The 15,508-nt window shown below is 42.7% G+C and overlaps 2 protein-coding genes across 3 annotated transcripts in view; both read left to right on the forward strand.

Moving 5' to 3' along the window:
* The first annotated feature begins 331 nt into the window (after positions 1-331).
* LOC129851525 (retinol dehydrogenase 7-like) lies at positions 332-13,185 on the forward strand. Of its 2 annotated transcripts, XM_055918150.1 has the most exons (7): positions 332-421; positions 7,869-7,956; positions 8,308-8,346; positions 8,526-8,851; positions 9,482-9,740; positions 10,257-10,420; positions 12,247-13,185. In XM_055918150.1, the coding sequence occupies exons 2-7, from the start codon at positions 7,931-7,933 to the stop codon at positions 12,465-12,467; spliced, it is 1,035 nt and encodes a 344-aa protein (XP_055774125.1). In that variant the 5' UTR covers positions 332-421; positions 7,869-7,930; the 3' UTR covers positions 12,468-13,185. The 2 variants fall into 2 exon arrangements, with proteins under 2 accessions (XP_055774125.1, XP_055774126.1); XM_055918151.1 differs by lacking the exon at positions 332-421 and having other exon boundaries at positions 6,463-7,956.
* A 551-nt stretch (positions 13,186-13,736) lies between these two features.
* LOC129851526 (glutaminase kidney isoform, mitochondrial-like) overlaps positions 13,737-15,508 on the forward strand; it is a 43,038-nt gene continuing 41,266 nt past the window's right edge. The window contains exons 1-2 of the mRNA XM_055918153.1: positions 13,737-14,142; positions 14,750-14,849. Of these exons, the coding sequence (XP_055774128.1) occupies positions 13,922-14,142; positions 14,750-14,849 (321 nt within the window). The 5' untranslated portion in view covers positions 13,737-13,921. The remainder of the gene's footprint in view (positions 14,143-14,749; positions 14,850-15,508) is intronic.

Here is a 15,508-nt window from a genome sequence, read left to right on the forward strand (position 1 = left end):
GTTAACTGCCTTGTTCAGGGGCAGGACCACAGACTTTTACCTTGTCAGCTCAGGGATTCGATCTTGCAACCTTTCCGGTTACTAGTCAAACGCGCTAACCACTAGGCTACCTGCCGCCCCTCTTGTCCACCTCCCTTAATTCCCAACCCACACACTGTGTATACACACTCACAAATAAACCCACACACACACTCCATGTATACACACTCACAAATAAACCCACACACACACACACTCCACGTACACACAGCTTTCAGATTACAAATTGCAGATTGTTTTCAAGGATCAACTAGGGGGATAAAGCCCTTTCTCTGCCAGTCACTCACAGTGACACAACACATGCTACTGGCTACAGGGACCAAATTGTTCCAGTCAGAGAGTGAAGAGGCAGACCTGTGGACCAGTAAACCACCGATACCAGGTAAGTTGGCATTTTAATTAGAGGGAAAAGGTAAGTTGGCATTTTAATTAGAGGGAAAAGGTAAGTTGGCATTTTAATTAGAGGGAAAAGGTAGGTTGGTTTTTTAATTAGAGGGAAAAGGTAGGTTGGTTTTTTAAATTGAACAATCATTAGACAATTAAAACTGAATAGTTAAACATAAATATTGTATTGAGTACATTTTTGAAGTGATTAATGTAAAGTGGTACCCAATAATTTAAAGTTAAAAGTATTATTAGATATTTACAGGGTGGCATAGCTGCTTCTGGTGCATGACATGTAGTAAATTGTATTATTTTTTTTTTTTATTTTTTTTTTTATTAAATTATTACGTCATATTATACAAAATTCTCCGGGTTTACTAAGCCTTTGCACAGATTTGTATGTTATTATACCGAGAGGAAAGGATCATGTAGATAAAGGACAAGAGGAAATGAGGACAGTAACATGTGCTCAACTTTATGTTCTGTATTCCCCTTTCAAACAAAGAGGTGCACATGAGTTACTGTCCTCTAACTATCACACTACTGTCCTCTAACCGTCACACTACTGTCCTCTAACCGTCACACTACTGTCCTCTAACCGTCACACTACTGTCCTCTAACCGTCACACTACTGTCCTCTAACCGTCACACTACTGTCCTCTAACCGTCACACTACTGTCCTCTAACCGTCACACTACTGTCCTCTAACCGTCACACTACTGTCCTCTAACCGTCACACTACTGTCCTCTAACCGTCACACCACTGTCCTCTAACTATCACACTACTGTCCTCTAACCATCACACTACTGTCCTCTAACCATCACACTACTGTCCTCTAACCATCACACTACTGTCCTCTAACCATCACACTAGTTACTGTCCTCTAACCATCACACTACTGTCCTCTAACCGTCACACTACTGTCCTCTAACCGTCACACTACTGTCCTCTAACTATCACACTACTGTCCTCTAACCGTCACACTACTGTCCTCTAACCATCACACTACTGTCCTCTAACTATCACACTACTGTCCTCTAACCATCACACTACTGTCCTCTAACCATCACACTAGTTACTGTCCTCTAACCGTCACACTAGTTACTGTCCTCTAACCGTCACACTAGTTACTGTCCTCTAACCGTCACACTAGTTACTGTCCTCTAACCATCAGACTAGTTACTGTCCTCTAACCGTCAGACTAGTTACTGTCCTCTAACCGTCACACTAGTTACTGTCCTCTAACCGTCACACTACTGTCCTCTAACCATCACACTAGTTACTGTCCTCTAACCGTCACACTACTGTCCTCTAATTATCACACTACTGTCCTCTAACCGTCACACTACTGTCCTCTAACCATCACACTACTGTCCTCTAACTATCACACTACTGTCCTCTAACCATCACACTACTGTCCTCTAACCATCACACTAGTTACTGTCCTCTAACCATCACACTAGTTACTGTTCTCTAACCGTCACACTAGTTACTGTCCTCTAACCATCAGACTAGTTACTGTCCTCTAACCGTCACACTAGTTACTGTCCTCTAACCGTCACACTACTGTCCTCTAACCATCACACTAGTTACTGTCCTCTAACCATCACACTACTGTCCTCTAACCATCACACTACTGTCCTCTAACCATCACACTAGTTACTGTCCTCTAACCATCACACTAGTTACTGTTCTCTAACAATCACACTAGTTACTGTCCTCCAACAATCACACTACTGTCCTCTAACCGTCACACTAGTTACTGTCCTCTAACCATCACACTAGTTACTGTCCTCCAACAATCACACTAGTTACTGTCCTCCAACAATCACACTACTGTCCTCTAACCATCACACTAGTTACTGTCCTCTAACCATCACACTAGTTACTGTCCTCTAACCATCACACTAGTTACTGTCCTCTAACCATCACACTAGTTACTGTCCTCTAACCATCACACTAGTTACTGTCCTCTAACCGTCACACTACTGTCCTCTAATTATCACACTACTGTACTCTAACCGTCACACTACTGTCCTCTAACCATCACACTACTGTCCTCTAACTATCACACTACTGTCCTCTAACCATCACACTACTGTCCTCTAACCATCACACTAGTTACTGTCCTCTAACCATCACACTAGTTACTGTCCTCTAACCGTCACACTAGTTACTGTCCTCTAACCATCAGACTAGTTACTGTCCTCTAACCGTCACACTAGTTACTGTCCTCTAACCGTCACACTACTGTCCTCTAACCATCACACTAGTTACTGTCCTCTAACCATCACACTACTGTCCTCTAACCATCACACTACTGTCCTCTAACCATCACACTAGTTACTGTCCTCTAACCATCACACTAGTTACTGTTCTCTAACAATCACACTAGTTACTGTCCTCCAACAATCACACTACTGTCCTCTAACCGTCACACTAGTTACTGTCCTCTAACCATCACACTAGTTACTGTCCTCCAACAATCACACTAGTTACTGTCCTCCAACAATCACACTACTGTCCTCTAACCATCACACTAGTTACTGTCCTCTAACCATCACACTAGTTACTGTCCTCTAACCATCACACTAGTTACTGTCCTCTAACCATCACACTAGTTACTGTCCTCTAACCATCACACTAGTTACTGTCCTCTAACAATCACACTAGTTACTGTCCTCCAACAATCACACTAGTTACTGTCCTCTAACCATCACACTACTGTCCTCTAACCATCACACTAGTTACTGTCCTCTAACCATCACACTACTGTCCTCTAACCATCACACTAGTTACTGTCCTCTAAACATCACACTGGTTACTGTCCTCTAACCATCACACTACTGTCCTCTAACCATCACACTACTGTCCTCTAACCGTCACACTAGTTACTGTCCTCTAACCGTCACACTACTGTCCTCTAACCGTCACACTAGTTACTGTCCTCTAATCATCACACTACTGTCCTCTAACCGTCACACTACTGTCCTCTAACCATCACACTAGTTACTGTCCTCTAACCGTCACACTACTGTCCTCTAACCATCACACTAGTTACTGTCCTCTAACCGTCACACTACTGTCCTCTAACCATCACACTACTGTCCTCTAACCATCACACTACTGTCCTCTAACCATAACACTAGTTACTGTCCTCTAATCGTCACACTACTGTCCTCTAACCATCACACTACTGTCCTCTAACCATCACACTACTGTCCTCTAACCATCACACTAGTTACTGTCCTCTAACCATCACACTACTGTCCTCTAACCATCACACTACTGTCCTCTAACCGTCACACTAGTTACTGTCCTCTAATCATCACACTACTGTCCTCTAACCATCACACTACTGTCCTCTAACCATCACACTAGTTACTGTCCTCTAACCGTCACACTACTGTCCTCTAACCATCACACTAGTTACTGTCCTCTAACCGTCACACTACTGTCCTCTAACCATCACACTACTGTCCTCTAACCATCACACTACTGTCCTCTAACCATCACACTAGTTACTGTCCTCTAACCGTCACACTACTGTCCTCTAACCGTCACACTACTGTCCTCTAACCATAACACTACTGTCCTCTAACCATCACACTAGTTACTGTCCTCTAACCGTCACACTACTGTCCTCTAACCATCACACTAGTTACTGTCCTCTAACCATCACACTACTGTCCTCTAACCATCACACTACTGTCCTCTAACCCTCACACTACTGTCCTCTAACCATCACACTAGTTACTGTCCTCTAACCATCACACTAGTTACTGTCCTCTAACCATCACACTAGTTACTGTCCTCTAACCATCACACTACTGTCCTCTAACCATAACACTACTGTCCTCTAACCATCACACTAGTTACTGTCCTCTAACCGTCACACTACTGTCCTCTAACCGTCACACTACTGTCCTCTAACCGTCACACTACTGTCCTCTAACCATAACACTACTGTCCTCTACCCATCACACTAGTTACTGTCCTCTAACCGTCACACTACTGTCCTCTAACCATCACACTAGTTACTGTCCTCTAACCATCACACTACTGTCCTCTAACCATCACACTACTGTCCTCTAACCATCACACTACTGTCCTCTAACCGTCACACTAGTTACTGTCCTCTAATCATCACACTACTGTCCTCTAACCATCACACTACTGTCCTCTAACCATCACACTAGTTACTGTCCTCTAACCGTCACACTACTGTCCTCTAACCATCACACTAGTTACTGTCCTCTAACCGTCACACTACTGTCCTCTAACCATCACACTACTGTCCTCTAACCATAACACTACTGTCTTCTAACCATCACACTAGTTACTGTCCTCTAACCGTCACACTACTGTCCTCTAACCGTCACACTACTGTCCTCTAACCATCACACTACTGTCCTCTAACCATCACACTAGTTACTGTCCTCTAATCGTCACACTACTGTTCTCTAACCATCACACTAGTTACTGTCCTCTAATCGTCACACTACTGTCCTCTAACCATCACACTAGTTACTGTCCTCTAATCGTCACACTACTGTCCTCTAACCATCACACTAGTTACTGTCCTCTAACCATCACACTAGTTACTGTCCTCTAACCATCACACTACTGTCCTCTAACCATCACACTAGTTACTGTCCTCTAACCGTCACACTAGTTACTGTCCTCTAACCGTCACACTAGTTAATGTCCTCTAACCGTCACACTAGTTACTGTCCTCTAACCGTCACACTAGTTACTGTCCTCTAACCGTCACACTACTGTCCTCTAACCATCTCACTAGTTACAGTCCTCTAACCATCACACTACTGTCCTCTAACCATCACACTGGTTACTGTCCTCTAACCATCACACTACTGTCCTCTAACCATCACACTAGTTACTGTCCTCTAACCATCACACTACTGTCCTCTAACCATCACACTACTGTCCTCTAACCATCACACTACTGTCCTCTAACCATCACACTACTGTCCTCTAACCATCACACTACTGTCCTCTAACCATCGCACTACTGTCCTCTAACCATCACACTAGTTACTGTCCTCTAACCATCACACTAGTTACTGTCCTCTAACCATCACACTAGTTACTGTCCTCTAACCATCACACTACTGTCCTCTAACCATCACACTAGTTACTGTCCTCTAACCATCACACTACTGTCCTCTAACCATCACACTAGTTACTGTCCTCTAACCATCACACTACTGTCCTCTAACCGTCACACTAGTTACTGTCCTCTAACCATCAGACTAGTTACTGTCCTCTAACCGTCACACTAGTTACTGTCCTCTAACCATCACACTACTGTCCTCTAACCATCACACTACTGTCCTCTAACCATCACACTACTGTCCTCTAACCATCACACTAGTTACTGTCCTCTAACCATCACACTACTGTCCTCTAACCATCACACTGGTTACTGTCCTCTAACCATCACACTACTGTCCTCTAACCATCACACTAGTTACTGTCCTCTAACCATCCCACTACTGTCCTCTAACCATCACACTAGTTACTGTCCTCTAACCATCACACTACTGTCCTCTAACCATCACACTACTGTCCTCTAACCATCACACTACTGTCCTCTAACCATCACACTACTGTCCTCTAACCATCACACTAGTTACTGTCCTCTAACCATCACACTACTGTCCTCTAACCATCACACTAGTTACTGTCCTCTAACCATCACACTAGTTACTGTCCTCTAACCATCATACTAGTTACTGTCCTCTAACCATCACACTAGTTACTGTCCTCTAACCATCACACTAGTTACTGTCCTCTAACCATCACACTAGTTACTGTCCTCCAACAATCACACTAGTTACTGTCCTCCAACAATCACACTAGTTACTGTCCTCTAACCATCACACTACTGTCCTCTAGTGGTCACACTAGTTACTGTCCTCTAACCGTCACACTAGTTACTGTCCTCTAACCGTCACACTAGTTACTGTCCTCTAGTGGTCTCACTAGTTACTGTCCTCTAGTGGTCTCACTACTTACTGTCCTCTAACCATCACGTATAGAGATGTGAAAAGGAAGGTAATGATTGAAATCGGTTAGTCTATATGATGTACTTTTAATTTGTGATTTTATGGCTACTATTGTGTCAGGTGTGCCAGGCAATATCCAGTCCTACAAGTGTTATTCCTACTGGTGTATTAATTTGTTCCTGTTTCCCAACACCCTCGTTGGTCCGTGCACCTTGCTGACATACAGTATGTGTCCCTTTTCTCCAGTGTGATTTCCAGGATGTCCCAATCTATTCCACCCACAGCCTAATAAGAGGAAAGCTAATACGTTTGGAGCGATGAGAGTCTTACCGAGAGTCTTGTTTTTTGTTGTTGCTACATACCAAATCAAGGCCCTGCCCTAAACCCCTATCTTCGTCCCAATGCCTCTGTGTTTCATAAGATCTTTAAGAGCCTTATCCCAAGATTCCTCATGTGCTCTGACGAAACCAGCTGCCCACATTATGCATGTCATTCTCTAAATACCTCACTGGAAAGCCCCAAAACACGTGTTTTAAGACTTCAGATTAATTTGATCCTTGTCACAATAGAACACCCAAATAATGTAGACTCCACAGAATTGAGAATTGTTATTTTTGGACTTTCACTGCGTGGTGTTTTGGGGTTGAGTCCTTTCACTGGATGGTGTTTTGGGTTTGAGTCCTTTCACTGGATGGTGTTTTGGGGTTGAGTCATTTAACTGGATGGTGTTTTGGGGTTGAGTCATTTCACTGGATGGTGTTTTGGGGTTGAGTCCTTTCACTGGATGGTGTTTTGGGGTTGAGTCATTTCACTGGATGGTGTTTTGGGGTTGAGTCATTTCACTGGATGGTGTTTTGGGGTTGAGTCCTTGCACTGGGTGGTGTTTTGGGGTTGAGTCCTTGCACTGGGTGGTGTTTTGAGGTTGAGTCCTTGCACTGGGTGGTGTTTTGGGGTTGAGTCCTTTCACTGGATGGTGTTTTGGGGTTGAGTCCTTTCACTGGATGGTGTTTTGGGGTTGAGTCCTTTCACTGGATGGTGTTTTGGGGTTGAGTCATTTCACTGGATGGTGTTTTGGGGTTGAGTCATTTCACTGGATGGTGTTTTGGGGTTGAGTCATTTCACTGGATGGTATTTGGGGTTGAGTCATTTCACTGGATGGTGTTTTGGGGTTGAGTCCTTTCACTGAGGCCTGTATCTTGCTGTATCTTACAATAAACACTCTACCAACTTTACTTCCTTAAAATTCCTTTTTGTCTCATTTACTTTGTCCCGGTGAACTACTTACAAAAATATATACAGAGGTAGCAGCTGATCAGCAGATAATGTTACAGCAGGACACATATTGTAACAGGTTTCCACCGAATAGGTCTTGTTCAGGTAGTGTTGATAACATTTGTAATTTGTGTTATGTCCAGGCATCACAGGGATTCATTTTTCTACACCTCCATAAAATCCGTTCTCGGAACTCATCGTGGATATGGATTCTGTGTATCAGTATTTAGGGTAAGATCTATTGTGTCCATTTAACTCTTATAATGTTCTTTAAGAAATAATCCTATGTGAATCTGCATGAAAACACCCCTTCACTTTTCTATCAAAGTCATAATAATGACAAAATACTGGCATGACATTCTGTCAATGTCATATTTCAACATACTGGACATCTCTCTCTCTCTCTGTCTCTGTCTTTCTCACTCTGTCTCTTTCTCTGTCTCTGTCTTTCTCACTCTGTCTCTGTCTCTCTCTCTCTCATATTTCAACATACCTGACATTGAACATCAATGGATTTGTTTTGTTGAATTTGCAAAAAAACGTCCGTCAACATGCACAATTTTCTGTCTCGTTCTAACCTAGATATCCAGCACAAGTCAACGACGATTCAGAGACTTCAAGGTTTTGTTTGTTTCAAGTTTGTTGAAAACTCCATATTATGTTAACGTCAGGTCTTTGTCTGGTGGGATAAAAAATAAAGAATCCCATCTGACAAAAAAACAACAACATTGAACTCAAATTCTATCAGCGTCATATTTCACCCTACCTACCACCCTCACTGTGCTCTTCTTACCCCCCAGCAGGAATCATCTATGGCTGTACGGCGTGGGTACCTTCGTGGTTCTGTGGACGCTAGGCTGGCTGTACAGAGACAGTCTGGAGATAGAGGATATCAAGGAGAAGTATGTGTTTGTGACGGGGTGTGACTCTGGCTTTGGGAACTTGCTCTGTAAGAGGCTGGACCGGCGGGGGTTCAGGGTGATAGCTGGGTGTCTGACGGAGAAAGGGGTTGATGATCTGAAGAGGGCGACTGGGCCGTACCTGAAGGCGGTTCTCCTAGACGTGACGAGCACCGGCAGTATACAGAAAGCCATGGAGTACACCAAGCAGGAGGTTGGAGATAACGGTGAGAGCCCCATTTGGAGAGGGTTTTTTCCTGACTATGTTCCTGGTTAGTAAAAACTCTGGTAACCTACCCTGGCCTGATCAGAGTCAAGAAAAGCACATGATGGGCCTAGTCGTTACTCAAACAGCAGTTATGGCAATCAAAACAGATGTCCTTTACTAGAAATACACAGTGGAATCAAAGGTACAGAACATCTCTGACTTAATCACTTGTCCTCTCTCTCTCTCTCTCTCTCTCTCTCTCTCTCTCTCTCTCTCTCTCTCTCTCTCTCTCTCTCTCTCTCTCTCTCTCTCTCTCTCTCTCTCTCTCTCTCTCTCTCTCTCTCTCTCTCTCTCTCTCTCTTCTCTCTCTCTCTCTCTCTCTCTCTCTCTCTCTCTCTCTCCTCTCCTCTCTCTCTCTCTCTCTCTCTCTCTCTCTCTCTCTCTCTCTCTCTCTCTCTCTCTCTCTCTCTCCACCTCTCTCTCTCCACCTCTCTCTCTCTCTCTCCACCTCTCTCTCTCTCTCTCTCCACCTCTCTCTCTCTCCCTCTCCACCTCTCTCTCTCTCCCTCTCCACCTCTCTCTCTCTCTCCCTCCACCTCCCTCTCTCTCCCTCCACCTCCCTCTCTAACCCCCCCCCACCCCCAACCAGGACTGTGGGGTATCGTGAACAACGCGGGGCGCTCCCTGCCCATGGGTCCCTCAGAGTGGATGAGGCTGGAGGACTATACCAGTACCCTGAAGGTGAACATGACGGGGGTGATAGAGATGACCCTCACCTTCCTGCCTCTCATCAAACAGGCCCAGGGGAGGATTGTCAACGTGGCCTCAGTGCTGGGTAGAGTGGCAGCTAACGGTGGGGGATACTGCATCTCTAAATTTGCCGTGGAGTCTTTCTCAGACTGCCTCAGGTAGGTTACTACTGTTAGTCTGTTGTTTTGTATTTCATCTCTTTTAGACCACATTTGGGGGCTTATTTTCCCAAGAGTCCAATAGTCCTGGGGTGTATTCATTACTGCACAACGTGGCGAAACATTTTGCAACAAAAAACATGTTCTTATTGGTCAAGTTCAGGTAGTCCCTCCCTGTTGCGGGCCGTTTGGTTCTGTTTGGTTCCTAGTGTAAACACACCAGGTACTGTGACTACAACACATCTACAGTAGGCAAGTCACAAAGTTCAATACAATAAACACTCATTGTGGTATTGACCTGCCTCTGACTGCATAGAAGTTTCCCAGTATAGTACTTCCCTTTCATCTACTGTCTTTCACTTTACTGTCATCAATTACTTATGTTTTAAACTATAGGTAATGTTTCTATGGAGATACATGAACTGAGTGTGTTTTTAGAGAATGCATGTCAAAGCTTGCTGTCTACCTTTGTTTTCATCAACCCTACCCGTTTGTCAATGTACCTTTTCTTTTAAGGAGGGATATCCACTACTTCGGGATCAGGGTGTGCATCATTGAGCCAGGTTTCTTTAAGACAGCGGTTACCAGTTTGGATCCCATCGAGAGAGAGCTGCATCGCCTGTGGAACCAGCTCACACCTGAAGTAAAGGCCAGCTACGGAGACAAATACCTGGATAATTGTAAGTAGTAATAGTAGTAGCAGCAGTAGTAGTAGTAGCAGCAGTAGTAGTAGTAGCAGCATCATTAGTAGTAGTAGTGGTAGTAGCAGTAGTAGTAGTAGCAGTAGTAGTAGCAGTAGTAGCAGCAGTATAAGTAGTAGTAGTAGTAGTAGCAGCAATAGTAGTAGTAGTAGTAGTAGTAGTAGTAGTAGTAGTAGTAGTAGTAGTAGTAGTAGTAGTAGTAGTAGTAGTAGTAGTAGTAGTAGTAGTAATAGTAGCAGCATCAGTAGTAGTAGTAGTGGTAGTAGCAGTAGTAGTAGTAGTAGTAGCAGTAGAAGTAGTACTATTAGTAGCAGTAGTAGTAGCAGTAGTAGTAGTAGTAGTAGTAGTAGTAGTAGTAGTAGTAGTAGTAGTACTATTAGTAGTAGTAGTAGTAGTAGTGGTAGTAGCAGTAGTAGTACTATTAGTAGTAGTAGTAGTAGCAACATCAGTAGTAGTAGTAGTAGTAGCAGTAGAAGTAGTACTATTAGTAGTAGTAGTAGTAGTAGTGGTAGTAGCAGTAGTAGTGGTAGTAGTAGCAGTAGAAGTAGTAGTAGTAGTGGTAGTAGCAGTAGTAGTACTATTAGTAGTAGTAGTAGTAGCAACATCAGTAGTAGTAGTAACAGTAGAAGTAGTAGTAGTAGTAGTAGAAGTAGTAGTAGTAGTAGCAGCAGCATCATTAGTAGTAGTAGAAGTAGTAGTAGTAGTAGCAGCAGCATCATTAGTAGTAGCAGTAGTAGTAGTAGTAGTAGCAGCAGCATCATTAGTAGTAGCAGTAGTAGTAGTAGTAGCAGTAGTAGCAGCATTAGTAGTAGTAGCAGTAGTGGTAGTAGTAGTAGCAGCAGTAGAGGCAGTAGTAGCAAGAAGTTATCCATCGGATGAGAATTTAGGTTAAACCAGGGTCTTGTCACACACAGGGTTAAAATCTCTAATCTTGTTTGAGGGGCCGATGAGATTAGCTGGTAACTTTCCAAGAAAAACCCTTTCTCTTACCCTGTAGCCTTGTCTGAGCCAGAACAGTCCATAGGGCAGGAGCCTATCTGCTCTTTCTGTAGCATGACACAGCTTGATGTACAAATCCTATTTTATTTGTCACATGCACCAAATACAACAGGTGTAGACTTTACCGTGAAATGCTTACTTATGAAGCCTTTAAAAAGTAGCAAAATTAGCTAATAACATTTTTTTTATGAAAAAAAAGAAAGAAATAGTAACAATAAAATAACAATAACTGGGCTTTATACAGGGATGTTCTGGGACAGAACCGTGTGTATCCTTGTTCAACTCCTCTCCTCTCCTCTCCTCTCCTCTTTTCTATTCTTCTCTCCTCTCCTCTCCTCTCCTCTCCTCTCCTCTCCCCTTTTCTATTCTTCTCTCCTCTCCTCTCCTCTCCTCTTTTCTATTCTTCTCTCCTCTTCTCTCCTCTCCTCTCCTCTTTTCTATTCTTCTCTCCTCTCCTCTCCTCTCCTCTCCCCTTTTCTATTCTTCTCTCCTCTCCTCTCCTCTCCTCTCCCCTTTTCTATTCTTCTCTCCTCTCCTCTCCTCTCCCCTTTTCTATTCTTCTCTCCTCTCCTCTCCTCTCCCCTTTTCTATTCTTCTCTCCTCTCCTCTCCTCTCCTCTCCTCTCCTCTCCCCTTTTCTATTCTTCTCTCCTCTCCTCTCTTCTCCTCTTTTTTATTCTTCTCTCCCCTCCCATCATCTTTCATTTCATCTCTCCTCCCCTCTCCTTCAGTCCTATACCATTTACTGTACAACATCTTAACAGTTTTAACAATTTTACACCCCCCCCCCCCCCCCAACCTGTCCAGACATCCAGATCCAACGGTTGATCATGAACGCAGTGTGTGACTCGGACCTGAGTAAAGTGACTAACTGCATGGAGCATGCCTTGGTGTCTGCCTACCCCCGAACCCGCTACAGTGCCGGCTGGGACGCTAAATTCGGATGGATCCCCCTCTCTTACATGCCATCCTGTGTCATCGATATTGGGCTGAAACTGGTGATGCCGCGTCCTGCTAAGAGTGTCTAGAGTTAATTAGCATACAATACATTGCAATATAAACCAATACTATACAGTACAATACTAAAGAATACAAAACAATATATTGTTTGAGTTCAAATGTACAGAATGTAGAGTAGCCTACACATCATAACTCTATTTAGAAACGTTAATTCAAAGCATTTCTTTATACTGTCTGTGTTTTAAAGATAGATGATGTCCTATAGTTATGAGAGAAAACATGGAATATTTGAATAATTTAGGTGTTTGCCAACCTACTGTGCCTTTTCGTAACCATTAATTATGTTGCTTAACTTTGAGCAATATTCTTCACTTTGTTAGCAAAATCTTTATTAAACGTTCCTACAAACTGCCTTATTGGTTAAGGACTCGTCAGTAAGCATTACACTGTAAGGTCTACTACACCTGTTGTATTCAGCATTTCACTGTAAGGTCTACTACACCTGTTGTATTCAGCATTTCACTGTAAGGTCTACTACACCTGTTGTATTCAGCATTTCACTGTAAAGTCTACTACACCTGTTGTATTCAGCATTTCACTGTAAGGTCTACTACACCTGTTGTATTCAGCATTTCACTGTAAAGTCTACTACACCTGTTGTATTCAGCGCATGTGACTAATAAAATTTGATTTGATTTGAATAACCCTCATATTCAATAAGGCTGTTCTTATTGAAATAACTGATGTCCATTATATGAACACAAATAATAAAATGAGACCAATTAATGATTTTGAAAGAGTTTTTGTTATATTTATCATTTAATACTTGCACAGAACATGTCCCTCTCTGTATACTCCTCACCAGCCTATGTCATGACTTCTCCCTTTTTTATTTTTTTTATTTCACCTTTATTTAACCAGGTAGGCTAGTTGAGAACAAGTTCTCATTTGCAACTGCGACCTGGCCAAGATAAAGCATAGCAGTGTGAACAGACAACAACACAGAGTTACACATGGAGTAAACAATAAACAAGTCAATAACATGGTAGGAAAAAGAGAATCTATATACAATGTGTGCAAAAGGCATGAGGAGGTAGGCAATAAATCGAGTAATTACAATACCTACGTACCTCACTTGAGTTGCTCGAAGTATTCCAAAACATGGCCTACAGGTTGCAGCCAGCCCTTGAGCATTTGAATACGTTGTATCTTTGGCGCCAGACCTTGTGTTAGTCATCTCCTAGAATGTGCTTGATTGTAATTTCTCATTGGTCACTGTGCTGACCAATGCCCGACCTGACAGTACTCCGACGTCGTCGCCAGAGCTCGCTGCTTGTGCTCTCACGGTGACAAGTTTAGAACGGAACAACAGGATTGTATCTGTTGTCTGCAGTACACCTGTTGTGGATTTGGCCAAAGCGGAACTATCAGACTGCGGAGAAATAGTGGAAAATAACGAAAAGGTACCCGAAGGCAGTTATTCTCCTAGTCTGCTCTTATTTGTCTTATAAAGTTGTAAACCATGCACTGTTTGAAAATATTACGGGTGACCAACGCAGCAGCTGTGCAAAACTTTGTGACGGACGCCGCTAAAAAAGTTATCAAAAGGGGTTGTTATAACAGTTTATTACCGGGTTGTCATCGTAGCGTTAAAGTTCAACCGGTACAATGTTTCAACACAAGTTCAACAGATCAGCACCGCATTGGAACAGCCTCAGATATGGACCACGTGCTTCCCAAACTGTGAGTTTGTGTTTCTATATTGGTCCAATTCAATGATGTGTGTGTGTGTTACGCTCGCTGTCCTCAAACTCCCTGTCATAAATGAACCAAGGTGCAGCGTGGTAGGCGTACATTTTCTTTAATAATAAATGTTCCACCAAAAAAAAAAAACTCAATGAACGTAAAGCTAGGAGTGCAACAACCTGCAACACAAAAAGACTAGATCCCACAACAGAAAGTGGGAAAAGAGCTGCCTAAGTATGATCCCCAATCAGAGACAACGATAGACAGCTGCCTCTGATTTGGGAACCACACTCGGCCAAAAACAAAGAAATAGACAACATAGAATGCCCACCCCAAATCACACCCCGACCTAACTAAATAGAGAAATAAAACGTCTCTCTAAGGTCACTGTGTGTGTGTGTGTGTGTGTGTGTGTGTGTGTGTGTGTGTGTGTGTGTGTGTGTGTGTGTGTGTGTGTGTGTGTGTGTGACATTACATGCAATTATATCTCTAAAACAACACTTCTCTCCATTTTCATCAATCATTGATTAGTCTATAAATATGATTTTTAATACCGTTAGCATGTGTCTGTGTCTGTGTAAACTGTCCTCTTATGTTGCTGTAGGAGCAGTGATGGAAAGGGTCTGTTCTCAGGAGTTGAAGATATGCTCTTCTACACCATCACAGATGGTCAGGAACAAGTCCCCGTCTCACACTTTATCTCTGTGAGTACACGCATCCGTTAACCTGTCAAAACAATGGAGATTCAAATAACACCTACATAGATTACTCTGTAGCCTAATATATATCCTTTCTCACAACAACCCTCCTTGACAACAAACTCTCTCTCGGGTTTAGTACAAATACATCTCAAGACAGGACAATTCGTTGAGTCATTTTACTTTTTAAAATTAATAATCTGTATGTTATTGCATTTTTTAAAATACTATTAGTAACTCAAACAAGGGGTACATACAACTATTGCAGTTAATTGTCACTTTATTGCAAGAAGCAGTGGGCAACAACTGGGTGGATACACACAGAGGTCCATCGTGGAACACTATTCAATTATGTTATTGTAATGAAATAGTCTCCATACCTCCAGGCCTGATGGAGGACTGGAGGGAATGTGTCTGGTGAAGATCACAACGCAACAGTCAAAACATTACCTTGTATAGTTATTACAGAGACTATATTACCTTGTATAGTTATTACAGAGACTAGATTACCCTGGATAGTTACTACAGAGACTATATTACCCTGTATAGTTACTACAGAGACTATATTACCCTGTATAGTTACTACAGAGACTATATTACCCTGTATAGTTATTACAGAGACTAGATTACCCTGTATAGTTACTACAGAGACTATATTACCCTGT

Source organism: Salvelinus fontinalis, chromosome 3 (assembly GCF_029448725.1).
Source record: "Salvelinus fontinalis isolate EN_2023a chromosome 3, ASM2944872v1, whole genome shotgun sequence".
NCBI classification, from domain to species: domain Eukaryota; kingdom Metazoa; phylum Chordata; class Actinopteri; order Salmoniformes; family Salmonidae; genus Salvelinus; species Salvelinus fontinalis.